The following is a 14,555-nucleotide window of genomic DNA, read 5'->3' as shown; positions in this document are numbered from 1 at the left end:
CCTGGTTGCCTAGGAAAGCTGTGACTGCCCCATCCCTGGAAGTGTCCAAGGCCAGGTTAGACAAAGCTTGGAGCACCTTGGGAGAGTGGAAGGCGTCCGTGCCCATGGCAGGGGGTTGGAACGAGATGGGCTTTGAGGTGCCTTCTAAGCCAAGCCATTCCGCGATTCCGTGATTCTGTGTTTCCACGTGTCAGCGTGGTGCTGTGATTTTAGAAGCCAAAGAGACCAAAGAATGAGTGAGGAACCTGCTAAACCACACAGTGCCTGTGCTCCAGGTATGTCCGGCAGCCTTTTGGTACCTCGACGGCACTGACGCAGTCCAGGCTTGGTAACTGGGGAGACACCTTTTTCCCCCCCTCATAGTAACACGGACTTTGAACGGGATTCCTCTCCTTCAAAACGCGATTACTGGCGATGCTTTTTCATCCTGACCACGGGAACCCCGGAATATTTTCCTCCTTTTAAACGAGGGCTACCGTGAGATGATCCCACCTCCCAGGGCCACGGGGGAAGCCCGGTTTGGGGCGGGATTTTGCCCAGCTGGGACGGTCCCGGCAAGGGGCGGGCTGATGTCGCCGATGATGCCGGTGCCAGGGGCGGTGCCGGCGTTCGGGGCGAGCATCGCCCGCCCCTGCGCAGCCATGAGGCTGTGCCGGCCCTTTGTTCCCGGGGGTCCGCGGCCGCCCCTCCCGACGGCCGGGGCGGCCTGAGCCCGCCGGGAGGGAGGAGGAGCTGTTCCCACCAGGATGCGATGGGGAACTGCTGGGCGCAGTGGTGCTGCGGGCTGTTCTTCCGGAGGGATCCCGGCCGGATCCAGCGCGGCGGAGGGTGAGCAGGAGCCGCGGCTGCCCCTTTCCCCTCCCCGGGGCGGGGAGGTGCCGGGGCCGCCGGCTCCGCCTTCCCCGTGGGGCACGAGGGGGTGACAGGGTGGGGAGGGGATGCGGGTCTGGGTGCGCCCGGTGGCCCTGGCCCGTTCCCTTCGGGAGCCCCAGCATCCCGGGCGGATGGAGCCGCCGGGAGCCCGCCGGGCTCCGCGCGGTTTGTGCGGTCGCGGCTAATGCACTTCCAGGGTCACCGGCTCCTCACCCCTGCCGGCGCTGGTGTTTTTCCGGCAGGAGATGCTTAGAGAGGTTTTTCAGGTCACTTGCCAAAACCCGTGCAGGCGGCCGTGCTTGTGCGAAAGATGGAAAAACACCCGGTTTTCTGCAATGTGATCTCGTCTTCTCTGTGAGTCAGAGGCTGAGACGCTGTTGGGAAAAATCAGGAGCAGAATGGTTCAGATGAACTCATATCTATTGCAGAGTGGTTCAGACGAATTCTTATCTCTTGGAAACGTGTAACAACCTGTTTCATTCTGCAACAACCAATTCATGGAAGAGCACTGTGCAAACAGGAAATGCTTGGGGTTTTTTCATGTGCTGACCAATATTGGATACCTACATATCACTTATTTTTGATGTATTAGGATAGAAATTTTTCTCAACAGATATGCCAAGCATTTTACATGATGCAAGCCCGTGGCCTCTTACTTCACATCAGCTCTGGCAGGCAAGTCTCACCTTCTGAAAGGCCTTCCAGACAAGCTGCTTCTCAGAGACACGGGTGAAAAACCAGGGCAGTGCACGCAGAGGATACCTGCTTGTATTTTTAGTACTCCACCAGAGGGGATGAGAACACCTCCAATGCCTTGACAACTGGCACTGAAGCATCAGCTTGTTGTGCTTCGAGAACACCAGGCAGTACTTGAAAGGTTCTTCCTGCACGTGTGTTTTGCTGAGTCTCCTTTCACAGGCCAATACCCTTTCTATAGCAGGCAGGGTAGTGACAGGCCCTGCATGTGTTAGTCCTGTACCAGGCTGTCCTTACCAAGGAAATAAATCTTACTGCCTGCTGTTACATTGTCTAATTGTTCGGGTGTTGCACAACCCACAGTGAAAGTCTTAGACATATAAAATGTACAGAGAGCTGCTGGCCTGTGTTTCAGATCAGGTTTGTTTCCCAGGTGTGGTGGTGGTGGTAGTTTACAGAGCAGTATCAGAGCGTTGAGCCACTGAGGTTATTCTCCGTCCACTGTGCAGGGAATTGTATTAAAACCAAAACTGTAAAGTGTGTCTTATTACAAAGTTTGTAAGTTAGATTGATACCACATTGTCCACATTTGGCTATTTCTGGAACATCATAATGTAAAAACATAGCTTATCAACTTAACTATTATTTTAATCACTCAGATCCTCCCCCCACTCCAGCCTCATCATTTTTAGACGCTCCAAGATTTGACTGCAAGGAATAAACTCCTAATTAAACAACTAAGTATAGAGTTTTTAATAAGTGTTGTAATATCCTGCAAGATTATAAGTTGCCTTTTCTTGGAATTGTGCTTAATGTATATATGGATGGAGTATGTATGTATATAAATGTATGAAAAGCTAGTCTCTTTAATAGCTTCAGATCTTGGAAGATTAATCTGATTGTCTCTATAGGTCCTGTGACCTGTCAGCTGAATTGTTTTCCCTAGAAGCTATCCAACCAAAAAGATTCTCAAGTCTTAGAAAATAATGGAACAGTAGAGCTTAAAGGAGAATAATAAAAGGTGTAAACATTTTCATAGGTCGCTGATACTTCACTTGAAGTTTTGTATAGGGGTGAAGCTGATGGATCTTCTGTTTGCATCCCTAATGACCTCAAACTTCTGTAGTTCTGGGGTTTATGGGCTCAGACTCTGGCACAGAATTAGGTTTTCTGAGACTGAGTCCCTGTTTGGCAAGCAGCTGAAAGAGCAGCTCTTCCTTCTTAGAGGTGTCATTGCTGTTGGGCTGTTCGTGATTACACTTAGGGAGCTTGCACTGCATTTAGTTCATTGTCCAAGTCTTGCAGCGAAGCTGACTGCAGCTCAAGTGTCTGAGAAGTTGGAAATAATTTACCTGAAGCCTGGTGCTGCAAACCGGAATGACGTGTCTGTTAACAGTATAGATAGTCCTGGAACAATTTCCTGTGACAGTGTTGTTAAATGAGATTCTTAATGGTATTGGCTCCTATACACCAAATTACAGAGAAGGGTAGCAGTGAAATTGCTCTAAGTGTTCATGCCACATGTCCCAATTATCCTTGTCATGTAGTGCATAAATTCAGGTGGCCTTTCCTCTCTGGTTTCACAGCAGTGAATCCTCTGGAAACGGCTCTTTAGTGGCAGGAAAGGTTGTGCAACAAGGAACCAGTGGGTAGTGCAACAAGTTGCCAGGGGAGACGTTCCCTAAACTGGCTTCCAAGGAAAAATGGGATGGAGATGAAATACGATACGGTTAAAATAATTCAGGCTTTGGCTGGTGTGTTGCTTTTATTATTGTCAAAGTAGGTGTTGGTTGCAAGTGCTGAACGTTCTTTTGTGCAAGTATAGAAATCCCTGAGGCCCTGGGTTTATTCCTTGTACCAGTCAGCACCTGCAACTGGAAACCCTGGTTTTTGAAACAGTTCGATGAAAAGGATGTTGTACTGAAGAGTGTTTACATTAGAATGCTCTTCTGGACGGTGGCCAAGCCTCCTTGGCTAGGTAAAAATGTATTCAGGTAACTTAATACTGTGTTGGGTTTTGTAAAGGACAGGGCCAACTGTCCTCTATAAAAGCATTAAAATAAAACAGGAAGAGTTCTGATTAAAGAATCAAGGAAGAAACCAATTGCCTGTATAAAATTAGAGCTTGTATTTTTTTTATTTTTGTAGTTTAAAAGTATTGCCTTGATCTCTCAGTGGATGTTTTTCTCTGAGGCTCAGCCTTCTAGGTGTGCCAAGCCATTAAAATAAAATGTATTGTTTAACACTGATGATGTAGGAGATGCTAGGAAAGCATGATGAGCGAGAGCATTTTCAGGAATTGCCTGAAACAATGTTTTTTCCAGGAAAAATGTATTAAAGGGATTGCAGAACACGCTAATAGTCTGTCAATGTCAAGTCCAGCGTCCTGACAAATGATTTCATCTCACAAGGGTTTTAGTTTTTTCCCCAGTTCTGCAGAAGATGTTTACATGCTTTTGCCTCTTCCTGCTGCAGTAGCGATGCAGAGCCCACGTTAATAAGTCAATGTGTTTAATATGTGAAGACTTTGTCATTATTTTATATTTAACTTATTTTAAAATCTATTTTAAATTCTCGGGCTCATTTACTTTCTGCTGTGTACTGAAGATTCTTCTGTAGTCTAACTGTAAACTTATTTTTCCAGATCCAAGTATTTTAGAACATGTTCAACAGGAGAACACTTCACTATAGAGGTGAGTGCTTACATTTTTAGCAATTTAAGGAAAAGTGGGAAAAGCTGAGTCCTAGCAAGGCCTTTAACACTTTTTGCAGTTTATGAACACTGAAACATTCTGGAATATTCCAGCCCAAATTGTTGCTGCACTGGGTGGAAAGAGAGTGGTTCTTACTGCACCTCAAAAGTTGATGTACCATTTGGAAAGAAGAGGAGTATCTGTGGTGTTCTGATGCTCATCAACAGAGCATTCCACAGGCTGCTTGTTCCATCTCCTCTCTGCTGTCTTGGGATTTTGCTGCTTGTGTAAGTGCAGAGTATTCAGTTCTTGATTGCAGCATCACAAATCAGGTTGTACAAAAAGACTCTGATGGGGTTACCTTACAGTTTGTTGCATTTGTAGTTGACTTTGTTCACTACAGAGGTCCCTCCCCAGCCTCCAGATATAAGCCCTTTTTGCCAAGGGTAGTGTAAGGTTGACCAGGAATAACCTGGTTTCCTTTCCCTGAGTGCTCCTGTGCTCTGGAAGTCCTAGAAGTCCTAGACCAGCCAGATTGCCCCCATTACTGAGGATAACATGAATTATTGTAATTAATGCTTTGGCTGTGGAGAAAGGGCTCAGATGTGTACGGTGGGGGAAATCTCTTTTGGTGCGGAACTTCCCGTTTTGAGGGAGTGTTCCTGCCACAGAAATATGACAGGGAAAAGGAGGTGTTGTTCTCCTCCCAAACTCTTAGGTCAGTGAGGAGTCTTGCTGTAGGTACTGACCTCTGTGTCTGTGTCTGATGGATGGACTAGATTTGAGATTACTATACTGAAAACAGTACAGAGAATTTCTATTTGCCTTTTTCTTTTTTTTTTTTTTTTTAATGGGACAGTTGAACTTCTGCTGGACGAGTTTGTGCAGCTCAGAATGCTTGTTTTTTAATTTGGACTCTTCTCCTTTTAGGAAAATGTAATGTTTAAGACAAGAAACACTGGTAAGAAGATAGGCCCAGCTCTAAAAATGAAATTCCTCTGAAAGTAGGGGCTTTCATAAATACTGGTATAGTCCCGCTGTTAGAATTGGAGTAGTGTTTTTACAAGACACATAAAATACACAATCATATTTGCTGCATGCCTTTAGTGACTTGTTACAATGAATTGTAAAAATGATTTATTTCTTTTTCTCTGCAGTTTGAGAACCTGGTGGAAAGTGATGAGGTGAGTACCGGGGGCACCGTGTGAAACCTGCTCGTACAATCTGTAAAAATGGTTCCAAGATCTGAATCTTCCTCCTACTTTAAGCTGAGTTGTAGACTTAAATCACGGGGTTTTATTTACTTTCAGTTTTCTTTGTGCTAGGAATATGAATTTTGGACTTTGGATAAAGATCTAAGAGAAGAGATTGTTTTTGGGGAGTATGGGAAATAACCCATTAAGGAAGGGGGCACTATGGACTTTGGGAAGAAAGAAGAGAAGAGGTGGGGGGAAAAACTGTGTTTGGGAAGACTTAAAGGAGAATTTGCTCCTGGTATAACTCTTGCATAAGACTCAGCAAGTGCCCTCAGTCTGAGAACATAAATGGACCTGGGTTGCTTTGCTAAGGAAAGTTTTGGAAGTGCTCTGTCTACAAAAATCAGACTTTTCTTTTTTATTTATTTTAACAGGGGGAAAGCCCAGGAAGCAGTCACAGGTAAGACTTTGAGACTGAGGACCTCTCCTTCCCTCTGCTCCACCACTGTGAATATTAAACAAAATGAAGTAAGGGGAAAAACAAGGGACAAAAACAACTAAGGAAGAAAAAGTGAGATTTAGACTGCAGTGATGGTAATGGTTCTATTCCAGTAGTTCTGTTAGCAAAGATGGTTTTGAAAATACAATTTCTATAAAGATATAAATAATTTATGTTGTGAGAGTAAGGAGAGACAGCATTGTCCGGAGTGAACTGGAACTTCCAGGAGGAACAGGCCACAAGCACAGCCTGCTGGATCTTCGTTAAAGGAGCGGCCAGGAAAAACCACATGGATATGTTCAAGTGCAAATGAGGGTTGTCATGCATGAATAATAGATGGAGCTCTTCTGTGTTTCTCCCGTGCTCCCAGACCTCTGACTGAAGAAGAAATTGCAGACCTGAAAGACAGACACTACGACTCCATTGCTGAAAAGCAGAGGGTCGTTGATCTGAAGCTTCAGTCAGAGGTAAGTGGTTACAGTGACACTAGGGATAGTTTTTCTTCCAAAAATGTTAGGATCAGCCATGGACACCAAGAGATTCCACTCATATAAACAAAACAATTGGATTCTGTTCATCAGTTAGTATCTTTTAGTCTACAAGATTCCTTCTGCCTCTGAGCTGAAAAATGGAATGAATAGGCTGGATCTCTGACCAGGATCTCTTAAATTTGACCCTTTCTTTAATGCAAGACCAAATTGGGAATATTCTTGATTCAACTTTTCTGGTGCTCAGTTTTCTCCACAACTTTTCCTAAGGAAAAAAACCACATAATTTGTTGTTCTGTTTTAGTGATGCAGCAGTTAATGGAATATGATGTGGAATGCAATGTAGAACTTGAATGAACTTTAATCAAGTGCCAATGAATTACGGAACTGAAAATCTTTAAATCTTTCACTGTGCAGTTTATAATAAAATAGAAAAAGCATTACAGCAATTCACTAATAATAAATGTTTATTTAATAGCTACCTAAATTTCTGGGGCTGTTTGGTCGCGGGGAGGGAAGCTGTTAAATTCAGTTAATGCTTTAGCTGTAGTCGATTTTGGTTTATTTTGATTTTCTAGCTGCTTTTCTTTTGTTTTCTTGCACTGACGGCTTTATTGATAGGAAGATAGATAGGTTCTGCTTTTGTTAACCATTACTGTTTTGTTCATATACAGTTAGCCTTACAAGAGGAGAAGTTAAGACTAGAAGAGGAGGCTTTATATGCTGCACAACGTGAAGCAGCCAGGGCAGCAAAGCAGAAAAAGCTCTTGGAGGTGAGGGGAAAAAGACCCCAATATATATGAGAGCCTCTGTCCTGTTCCCATGTATGCAGACTTCCCCAATATCCTTTCCATCTCAGGAAACCTAACGAGGAAATGGCTTTGGCTTGTACAGTAGAGAAAGAAGTGCAAGATCTGAAAGTACAGCTGGTTGGAACAGCTGAAAATCACCATAATTGTTTGAAACAGCTTCTGTCGACGAGTATAGATTTTGAATGAGTTATAATTTTAATCTATAATTAGCCTAACACTCTTCTTATATAATATGTAGAAGTTACTGATCTTAAGTGTAAAATGATGTGGGATGGGTTTTGGGTAAAAAACCCCCTGAAACTAAGCACACGTTGTGACATCATACAGACTTGTAAAACGTACTTTATATATTTGTGCACAGTATTGCTCCTTATCTTTGTGGTTTGTGTTGACCCTGCTTTAGAGTTCTCATCTGATTTTTCTGTCACTAAGTATAGCTCTCATTTCATGTTTCTCTTTCTCTCCCCTTGCCATTTGGTGTGGGAGGGTTAATTCTTTCTGACCTTTTTGCCTTTTTTTCCCTTACCACTTTTGGTCTATATAAAGCCAGCAAAAGTAGACTTTTTTTAATGGCATTAACTGGTTTTTGTAGAAGTTCTATGCAAGAAATGCTATTTTTCTTGTCTTGCAGTATTTCTAATATGCACTTTTTTTGTCAGGACCTAAGATAGAATGGATTATAGAAATTTAATTTCCTCTTCATGTAAAATTAGTACCACTTATCTCCTGCACGAACACCCTCCTCAAAACTCATAAGGATTATAAGGATTTTAAGGAAGCATTTTTGTCCAGATATGCATCAAGCACTTAGCCCTTCTAGATAAACTGGAAGCTATTTTTGGATGCATCACTCATCTCTCCGCTGTTTGTGGGCACAAATGGGAAAATGGCTTTTTCCTTGGAAGTATGGCCTCCTTTAAAGCTCATTTGGCTTGCTGATGTTGCCCTACTAAATGTCAGGGTCTGTAACAGCGGGGAATTTTAATATATGTGTGTGTCCTGGAACTGGCAGTGCTGGATATTGGGATGTGACCTGGCAGAACGAGGAGATAATCTAAATTGGATATTATGTGGGTATAGGAATCCTAAAAGAAAATCATTGCATGTATCAGTAATTGATTTTGACAGATTTGTTGACTGTGTTGTGCCAAATTTCTGTCTCTTTCTCTCTGCATTCTTAAGTCTTTTCCCCTCTAATCACCACAGTGATTAGATTTCTACTTTTTCTGCACTCCCCGTTATTGTTTAAATATCCAAGACGTAAAATGTGCCAAAAAACAAACCCACCATCATCTTGGGAATGAAAAACACTAGATCCAATGCAGTTACCTCCCCACACCCAAAGCAAAGAGCAATTCTCAGATGAAGTTGAAGTTGACATTAGCAGGGTTATTAATACTTTTGGCCCTGCAAGGCAGCAAAGCTGTTATTAATATAGATGAAGCACTTAGTGCTGATGGAGACAGCCAGAGGAGATGGCAGTACTGCTTTGCACAGGGATGAAAGGATTTGTAGGAAATATTTATCTTTTAAATGGCAGGGTGGCTGTTCCTGGGCACGGAGCAAAAGAAATCAAACATCACCCAGGTGTTAGTTGTGCACTGAAAATACTTTAAGGAGACAGGAGACAAGACAGGTGCAGTCACGACTGAGGTGGTGTCCACATGTTTCTAAAAACCGATGGGGTGTTTTTGGGGGTGCATAAAATAGGATGAAGTGTTGAGAGCTCTGTTTTGAGTATTCAGCTTTTTCAACAATTCACTTCTCTTGATAGCAACGTAGGCAGCACAGGATAACGCAGAGAGCACACGCTGTTAATAATGGAGAGTTCCAGAGGTAAGAGACCAAATTCTACTCATGCTGATCGAGAGCCTTGACTGTTTGTACTCCTGTTCCTCATCTGGAAAGTTAGAGGGTATTTTGGATTCATTCTGGTTATCACTGGAGTAATTAGACCACTGCATACAATGCTACTTCCAGCCACTAATATGTATTTACACACACGCAAAATCCAGTGGTTTATTTTAAAAAGGTGCTTATATGTAGAATCTCAGCTAATATAAAAATGTTTGTATTGTTCAGAACCCTGTTTGAAAAACCCAATAGAAACACACTATTTAAATGGTTTACAGAGTCTGTTTCTTCATTAATATTCTTAATTATTTTTATTTATTAAATATTTTATGTATTCATAGCTGAAGTCTCTTCATTCCCTCCTTCTGTGTTCAGTGGTGGTGGTGGGAAAAAGAAGCTAAAAAAAAAAGTGGAGAAATTTAGAGTGGAATGGTGTTCATGTTTAGAAAAAACTCTTGCATGGAATATGAGGGACAGGAGGAATTTTGCTATGGAAGCAGTTAGAATAGGAGCTGTGAAAACTGAGCAGGATCTAGCCAGATTTTAAAAACAAAGGACTGCAGGAGCAGGGTTTGAATACATTACTTTAAAAAAATGAATTGAAAATTAAGGAGATTTTATCTAAAGTGATGAAGAGAGGGGAAGAGTTGTTTTGAGACCAAAGTTAATTAATTTTTTTACTGAAAATACCAATAAAAATTGAGCAGAAACACAGACTGGGAGAGGATGTGATGAATAGGAACAGAAAGGCATTTTGCAGATAATTTTCTAAAGAATTTGGTTCAGCCTGTATGTGCTTTGTAGCACAGAGCTGGGGGGCATGTGCATTAACATGTTTTTGATGGCATCCTTGGAGGTTTGTAAAGCTAAAAAATTGTGCCTTGTTCTTGCAGCTCTGTGGCAGAGGAAGATCTCGATCCTTTCCTAAGGAATACAAAATTCCAGTATGAAGCTTTCCGAAGTAGCAGTAAGCCTGCCTTTCCTTATGCATGTCTTTAAATGTTAAGGGACTCTGAGGAGCACAGAGTGCTGCTTCTTTTTCTAGATAAACACAGATTATTTATAGTTTTATATTTACACACACAAATATAAAATGTGTACACGTATATCTGTAATGGAAAGATCTGATTGTTTTTTCATCTGATAGATAAAAGATAGTGGTGAACTTTTCTTGTAAAACCAGACCCTGCACTGAAGATGCAGATGTGTGTTTATAGCTTTTCTTAATCATCCCTTGGCAAAATAATTAGAATCACATTAAAGGTTAGGTTTTTTTCCTAATGAAGTGCAAGAGGGAATTTGGCTGCCTGTACTTAAAAATTGCACTAACAGTTTAGAGGAAAACAATTTCAGAAGCTTTTATTTGTTAAGTTTTGGTGACAGTACGTGATAACCATTAAAGTGGAGGACTGATGGCTGTGTTTCAGGAAGTACTGCGAGTAGATTCCTTTTTTGGGGAGGAAAGGGTTGATTTGGGTTTGGTTTTTTTTACACGTCTTCACACAAGCTCAGCTTACAGCTGATTAAATTCCTTTTTAGTTCTAATTAGGCAATGTCTTAGTGATACTGACTATTAATAAGCTACTGATGACTCTTTGAAATGATGACGTGCCTTTTCCAACATTCCTGAGGTTTAAAGGGCCACAAAGCACGATGAAAGCTTACTTATAAAATTTTACTTTTGCATGTTAAACCTGAAATTCAAGTACACTTATGAATTAAAAACACATTATGGGTTTCTTTTAAATAGGACTTTCATCTGATGCCACAGTACTGACGCCCAACACGGAGAGCAGTTGTGACTTGATGACCAAAACCAAATCAGTGAGTGGGAACGACGACAGCACCTCCTTAGATTTAGAGTGGGAAGATGAAGAAGGTATTTATCCTGCATTTCAGCTTCATCCAGAACTTACAACTTAAAGATGTTGACAGTTTAAGCTATGTTTGCTGTAAATTTGTCGTTTTCAAAAGGGAAGGTGATTTAAAACTTATTTCTGATGGAATTTCTGACAAGTTTGTAAGGATTAAACTGTAAATTATTTTTACCGAGAAAATTCCTTATTTTGATAAATGTGGAGATAGCCCTAATAAATGAATTCATTTATTTGGATGCTCCAGTAAATGCCTTTCCCTGCATTTTGTGGAATTGACTTGTAAACTCCTGACAAAAGTAATGGTAAAGAAATGCTGCCCTCTCGTGAGCCAGGAGGAGAAGGAAGAGCTTGTTCTTCCTTTTCAAATGTGGAAGTTAGTCAGGAGTCTGACTTAAGTATTTTGGGAAAAAACCCTTATTACTTTTACTGTAACATTCACTGGGAACTTAGATCTGCATTCCAGGGAGTATCCCAGCTATCCTCATTGCTGCTGTTACAGATATTTTCTGTATTTCCTCATTGTTACCAATATTTTCTCTTTTATTTACTAAATCTGCAAAGCTCTTATAAAATTTGGAGACCTTGACTTTTGAAAAGCTCACCAAAAATAAGCAAGGGTTTGTTTCTTTTAGTCAATCCATAGCTGTTTTTTTTTTCTTTTCACAAGACAGTTTGCAATTACTGACAAAATCAGTAAAATCTTGGGTGTCTTCGGGCAGTTTTCAGAACCGTATTTTGCCTTATTTTGTGTGGAATTAAATACCCCTTTCCAGACAAACTGAAGACCTTTCCTAGACCACTGAATCCAGTATCTCTCCACATTTTAGCTTTGTTTCTTCTAGCAGAAACATAGAAGTTAGATGAAAACTCACGACGATGTGTTTCTCATAAATGTGTCTTAAAATGCCAGGCATGAACAGGATGATCCCAATGAGGGAGCGCTCCAAGACGGAGGAGGACATCCTCCGGGCAGCGCTGAAATTCAACAGCAGGAAGACAGGGAGCCACCCAGCCTCGGCCTCTGACGATTCCAACGGGCTCGAGTGGGAGAATGACTTTGTCAGCGCCGAGGTGGATGATAACGGCAATTCCGAGTACGCCGGCTTCGTCAATCCCGTGCTGGAGCTGTCGGCCTCGGATGTGAGGCTGTCGGATTGCGACCACCAGGACAGATAGTGACGCTATCTGCACGGCCCCTGCTTGTGACCAAATGCTGGAAAGGGAAATGGAATGTACAAAGCCAATTTGCTCTTTTGTAACCCGCTTCCCTTCTTCTTCTACACGGATCGGCAAGGAATGGGAATGGCTTGCTGTCCGAAGGAATTCAGAACTAAGTGCAATTTTATCAGCTACCTTCTCCACTTTTGTGAAAACTGGGATGATTCTATTGTGTATATTTCTGGATATCTGGATTTAATATAAAATTATCTGCACTAATTGAAGCTTCGTAGCTTGACTTATCTAAGATATTTTAACTCGCCTTTTCTTCTGGATGATGTTTCTATTGATTTTGTTTTAAAATTCGTCATTGGCCTAATATTTATCTCAGAAACAGTCTTCTATAATTTATTTAATACCTGAATATAGGAAAAGAATTATAAAATATTTTTATTTCCAGTCTGTGCTTTTTGACTTGCTCTTCAGCTGTTTAGAGGGTGCAAAAGTAAGAGCTGCAAAACAAATTTGACACATGGTAAATTGCAGATTTTCCCCTGTCTAGCTTAAAGTCTTCCTAGCCTTGTGTTGTCCTTTTTCCATTTACTTTATTTTTTTAATTACTTTATGCTAAGCACGGTTAACCTCAATGAACATAGTAAAACTCATCAGGTTAGGTGAGATACTGTCTTGTATAATATGCCAGACTTAGTAAGTGTGTGCTAGATAGAAAAACAAAAATAAAATAAAATAGATTCTCTGTGTGTCAATAAAATGGAAATTTTAACCAGTGGAGAACTGGGAGGACCAAAGTCTTGTATTCCCAGCCCCCCTGAACAGACCAACATCTGTTGCTACGTGGTCCTTAAAATTCTTCAGTTGTGGAAAATTTATCATTCCACTGGACCAGAACAGTTACAGGAAAGCAACATCCAGTGAGCAAACTGGGGGAGGGATGATGGCTCTGCTGCTGGGGTGGGAAGAACAAGAACCTAAAGAATTTCTGTATCTGCATTTTGAAAAGAAAGAAGAAAAATTCATGTTTTAACTGTGTTTAAGTGCTCTGTCTTTCCTGTGCCTCTAAAGTGGATGGTTAATCCTGCTAATACGGGCTGAAATCCAAGGAGGTGTTCAGTGACTGCACCACTGCTGTCCTGTGCTGTGTGGTCTCCCCCAGTATTCCATATAAATCTTAATTTTTAACAAAAGAGAACCTGCAAAATACTTGCAGATCTCAAGCTTTCCCCAAAGTTTCAAAGTAAAGCCATTCTATTCTGCCACTATTTTGTGTGGCTGTCTCGTTTTTCTGCGGAAAAAAGTACAACGGGGTTTAATTTTATTTTGGAGTAAAAGGAACAAGTTGTGATAAGTGATGAACCTGTGCTGTCATCACCAGAACCGAATTTGTTGGTGAAAGCTGTGTCGCTGGTTCAGATCATCTGAAACTATTCGGAATATTTGGGTTATTACAGTGTGGGTAAGGAACAAAAGTACTGCACACTGGGATTAAATACGTACAAGTAACCTGAGAGAACGGATAAATCCTGTTGGTAACATTCCATCTCTTAATTTCAATTGTAGCTCTGTCACTGAAAATATTTCAATGCCATTATTTATGTTTGCAATACTTGTAATGAGCTTTAAAGATCTGTACACATCAAATGTATATTTTGGGTTTGGCCTAAGCTACTGCTCTGTGACTTCTCCCGGACACTTCTTTGTAGAATATATTCCTATGGCAAGGAAGGCAACTTCCTCACCATGTAAATAACATGTTTTTTACCTGCTGAGACTGTCACCTCCCCTGCACTGGTCACTGCTTTTCCTGGCCAGTGAACATGAGGTGACCTTGTCCTGACCATGCCTTGAGGAAGTCAATGCGCTGATAGTCCTGCCCTTAGGATGAACAAGCACTTAGGAAAAAGGAGGCTGACTTCAGCTTTTTCTGTGATGGGCATGTTCTGTAGCCATGGTTAATAATATCATTTGCAGCACTCAGTGCACCACGCCGAGTGACTTTGAAGTGGTGCTCCATATTTGTGGATATTTTGAGAAATCGAGAGATTCTATAAACAGCTCATGTGAAACAATTCAAGAGTACTGTAAAATGCATATCTGTACAAATTGAAAAGTCATTAAAATTTTCAGCAAGTCTTACATTTGGCAGTGTTGCATCTGTTGCTGGGTTTGTGGCAGCCATGTCAGAGCCGAGCTGAATGCCACAGTGTCCATTCTGGAGACCTGCTGCTTTGGAAGGGAAGCTCCAAACAAGCTGCAATAACAGAACACCTGAGGAATTTGGAGCATGGAGCCCTTCTCTTGCTGGAAATGAGAAGCTGTACCCTCACCCTTCAAAGGTAAAATAACTGTCCTTGTGTAAATTAACTTCTGCTGGTCAGATCAATGTCGTGG

The 14,555-nt window shown here is 41.6% G+C and overlaps 1 protein-coding gene across 2 annotated transcripts; it reads left to right on the top strand.

The window, feature by feature from the left end:
• The first annotated feature begins 579 nt into the window (after window positions 1-579).
• On the top strand, window positions 580-14,300 carry AP1AR (adaptor related protein complex 1 associated regulatory protein). Of its 2 annotated transcripts, XM_048303705.1 has the most exons (10): window positions 580-828; window positions 4,214-4,262; window positions 5,420-5,446; window positions 5,893-5,918; window positions 6,328-6,424; window positions 7,120-7,218; window positions 9,032-9,093; window positions 10,005-10,078; window positions 10,862-10,990; window positions 11,899-14,300. In XM_048303705.1, exons 1-10 carry the CDS (start codon window positions 752-754, stop codon window positions 12,162-12,164), a joined length of 906 nt encoding a protein of 301 aa, XP_048159662.1. In that variant the 5' UTR covers window positions 580-751; the 3' UTR covers window positions 12,165-14,300. The 2 variants fall into 2 exon arrangements, with proteins under 2 accessions (XP_048159662.1, XP_048159663.1); XM_048303706.1 differs by lacking the exon at window positions 7,120-7,218.
• The last annotated feature ends 255 nt before the right edge of the window (window positions 14,301-14,555 follow it).

This window comes from Corvus hawaiiensis, chromosome 5 (genome assembly GCF_020740725.1).
Source record: "Corvus hawaiiensis isolate bCorHaw1 chromosome 5, bCorHaw1.pri.cur, whole genome shotgun sequence".
Classification (NCBI taxonomy): domain Eukaryota; kingdom Metazoa; phylum Chordata; class Aves; order Passeriformes; family Corvidae; genus Corvus; species Corvus hawaiiensis.
The sequence above is the reverse complement of the archived record's forward strand: the minus strand, read 5'-3'. Positions and strand labels throughout refer to the sequence as shown.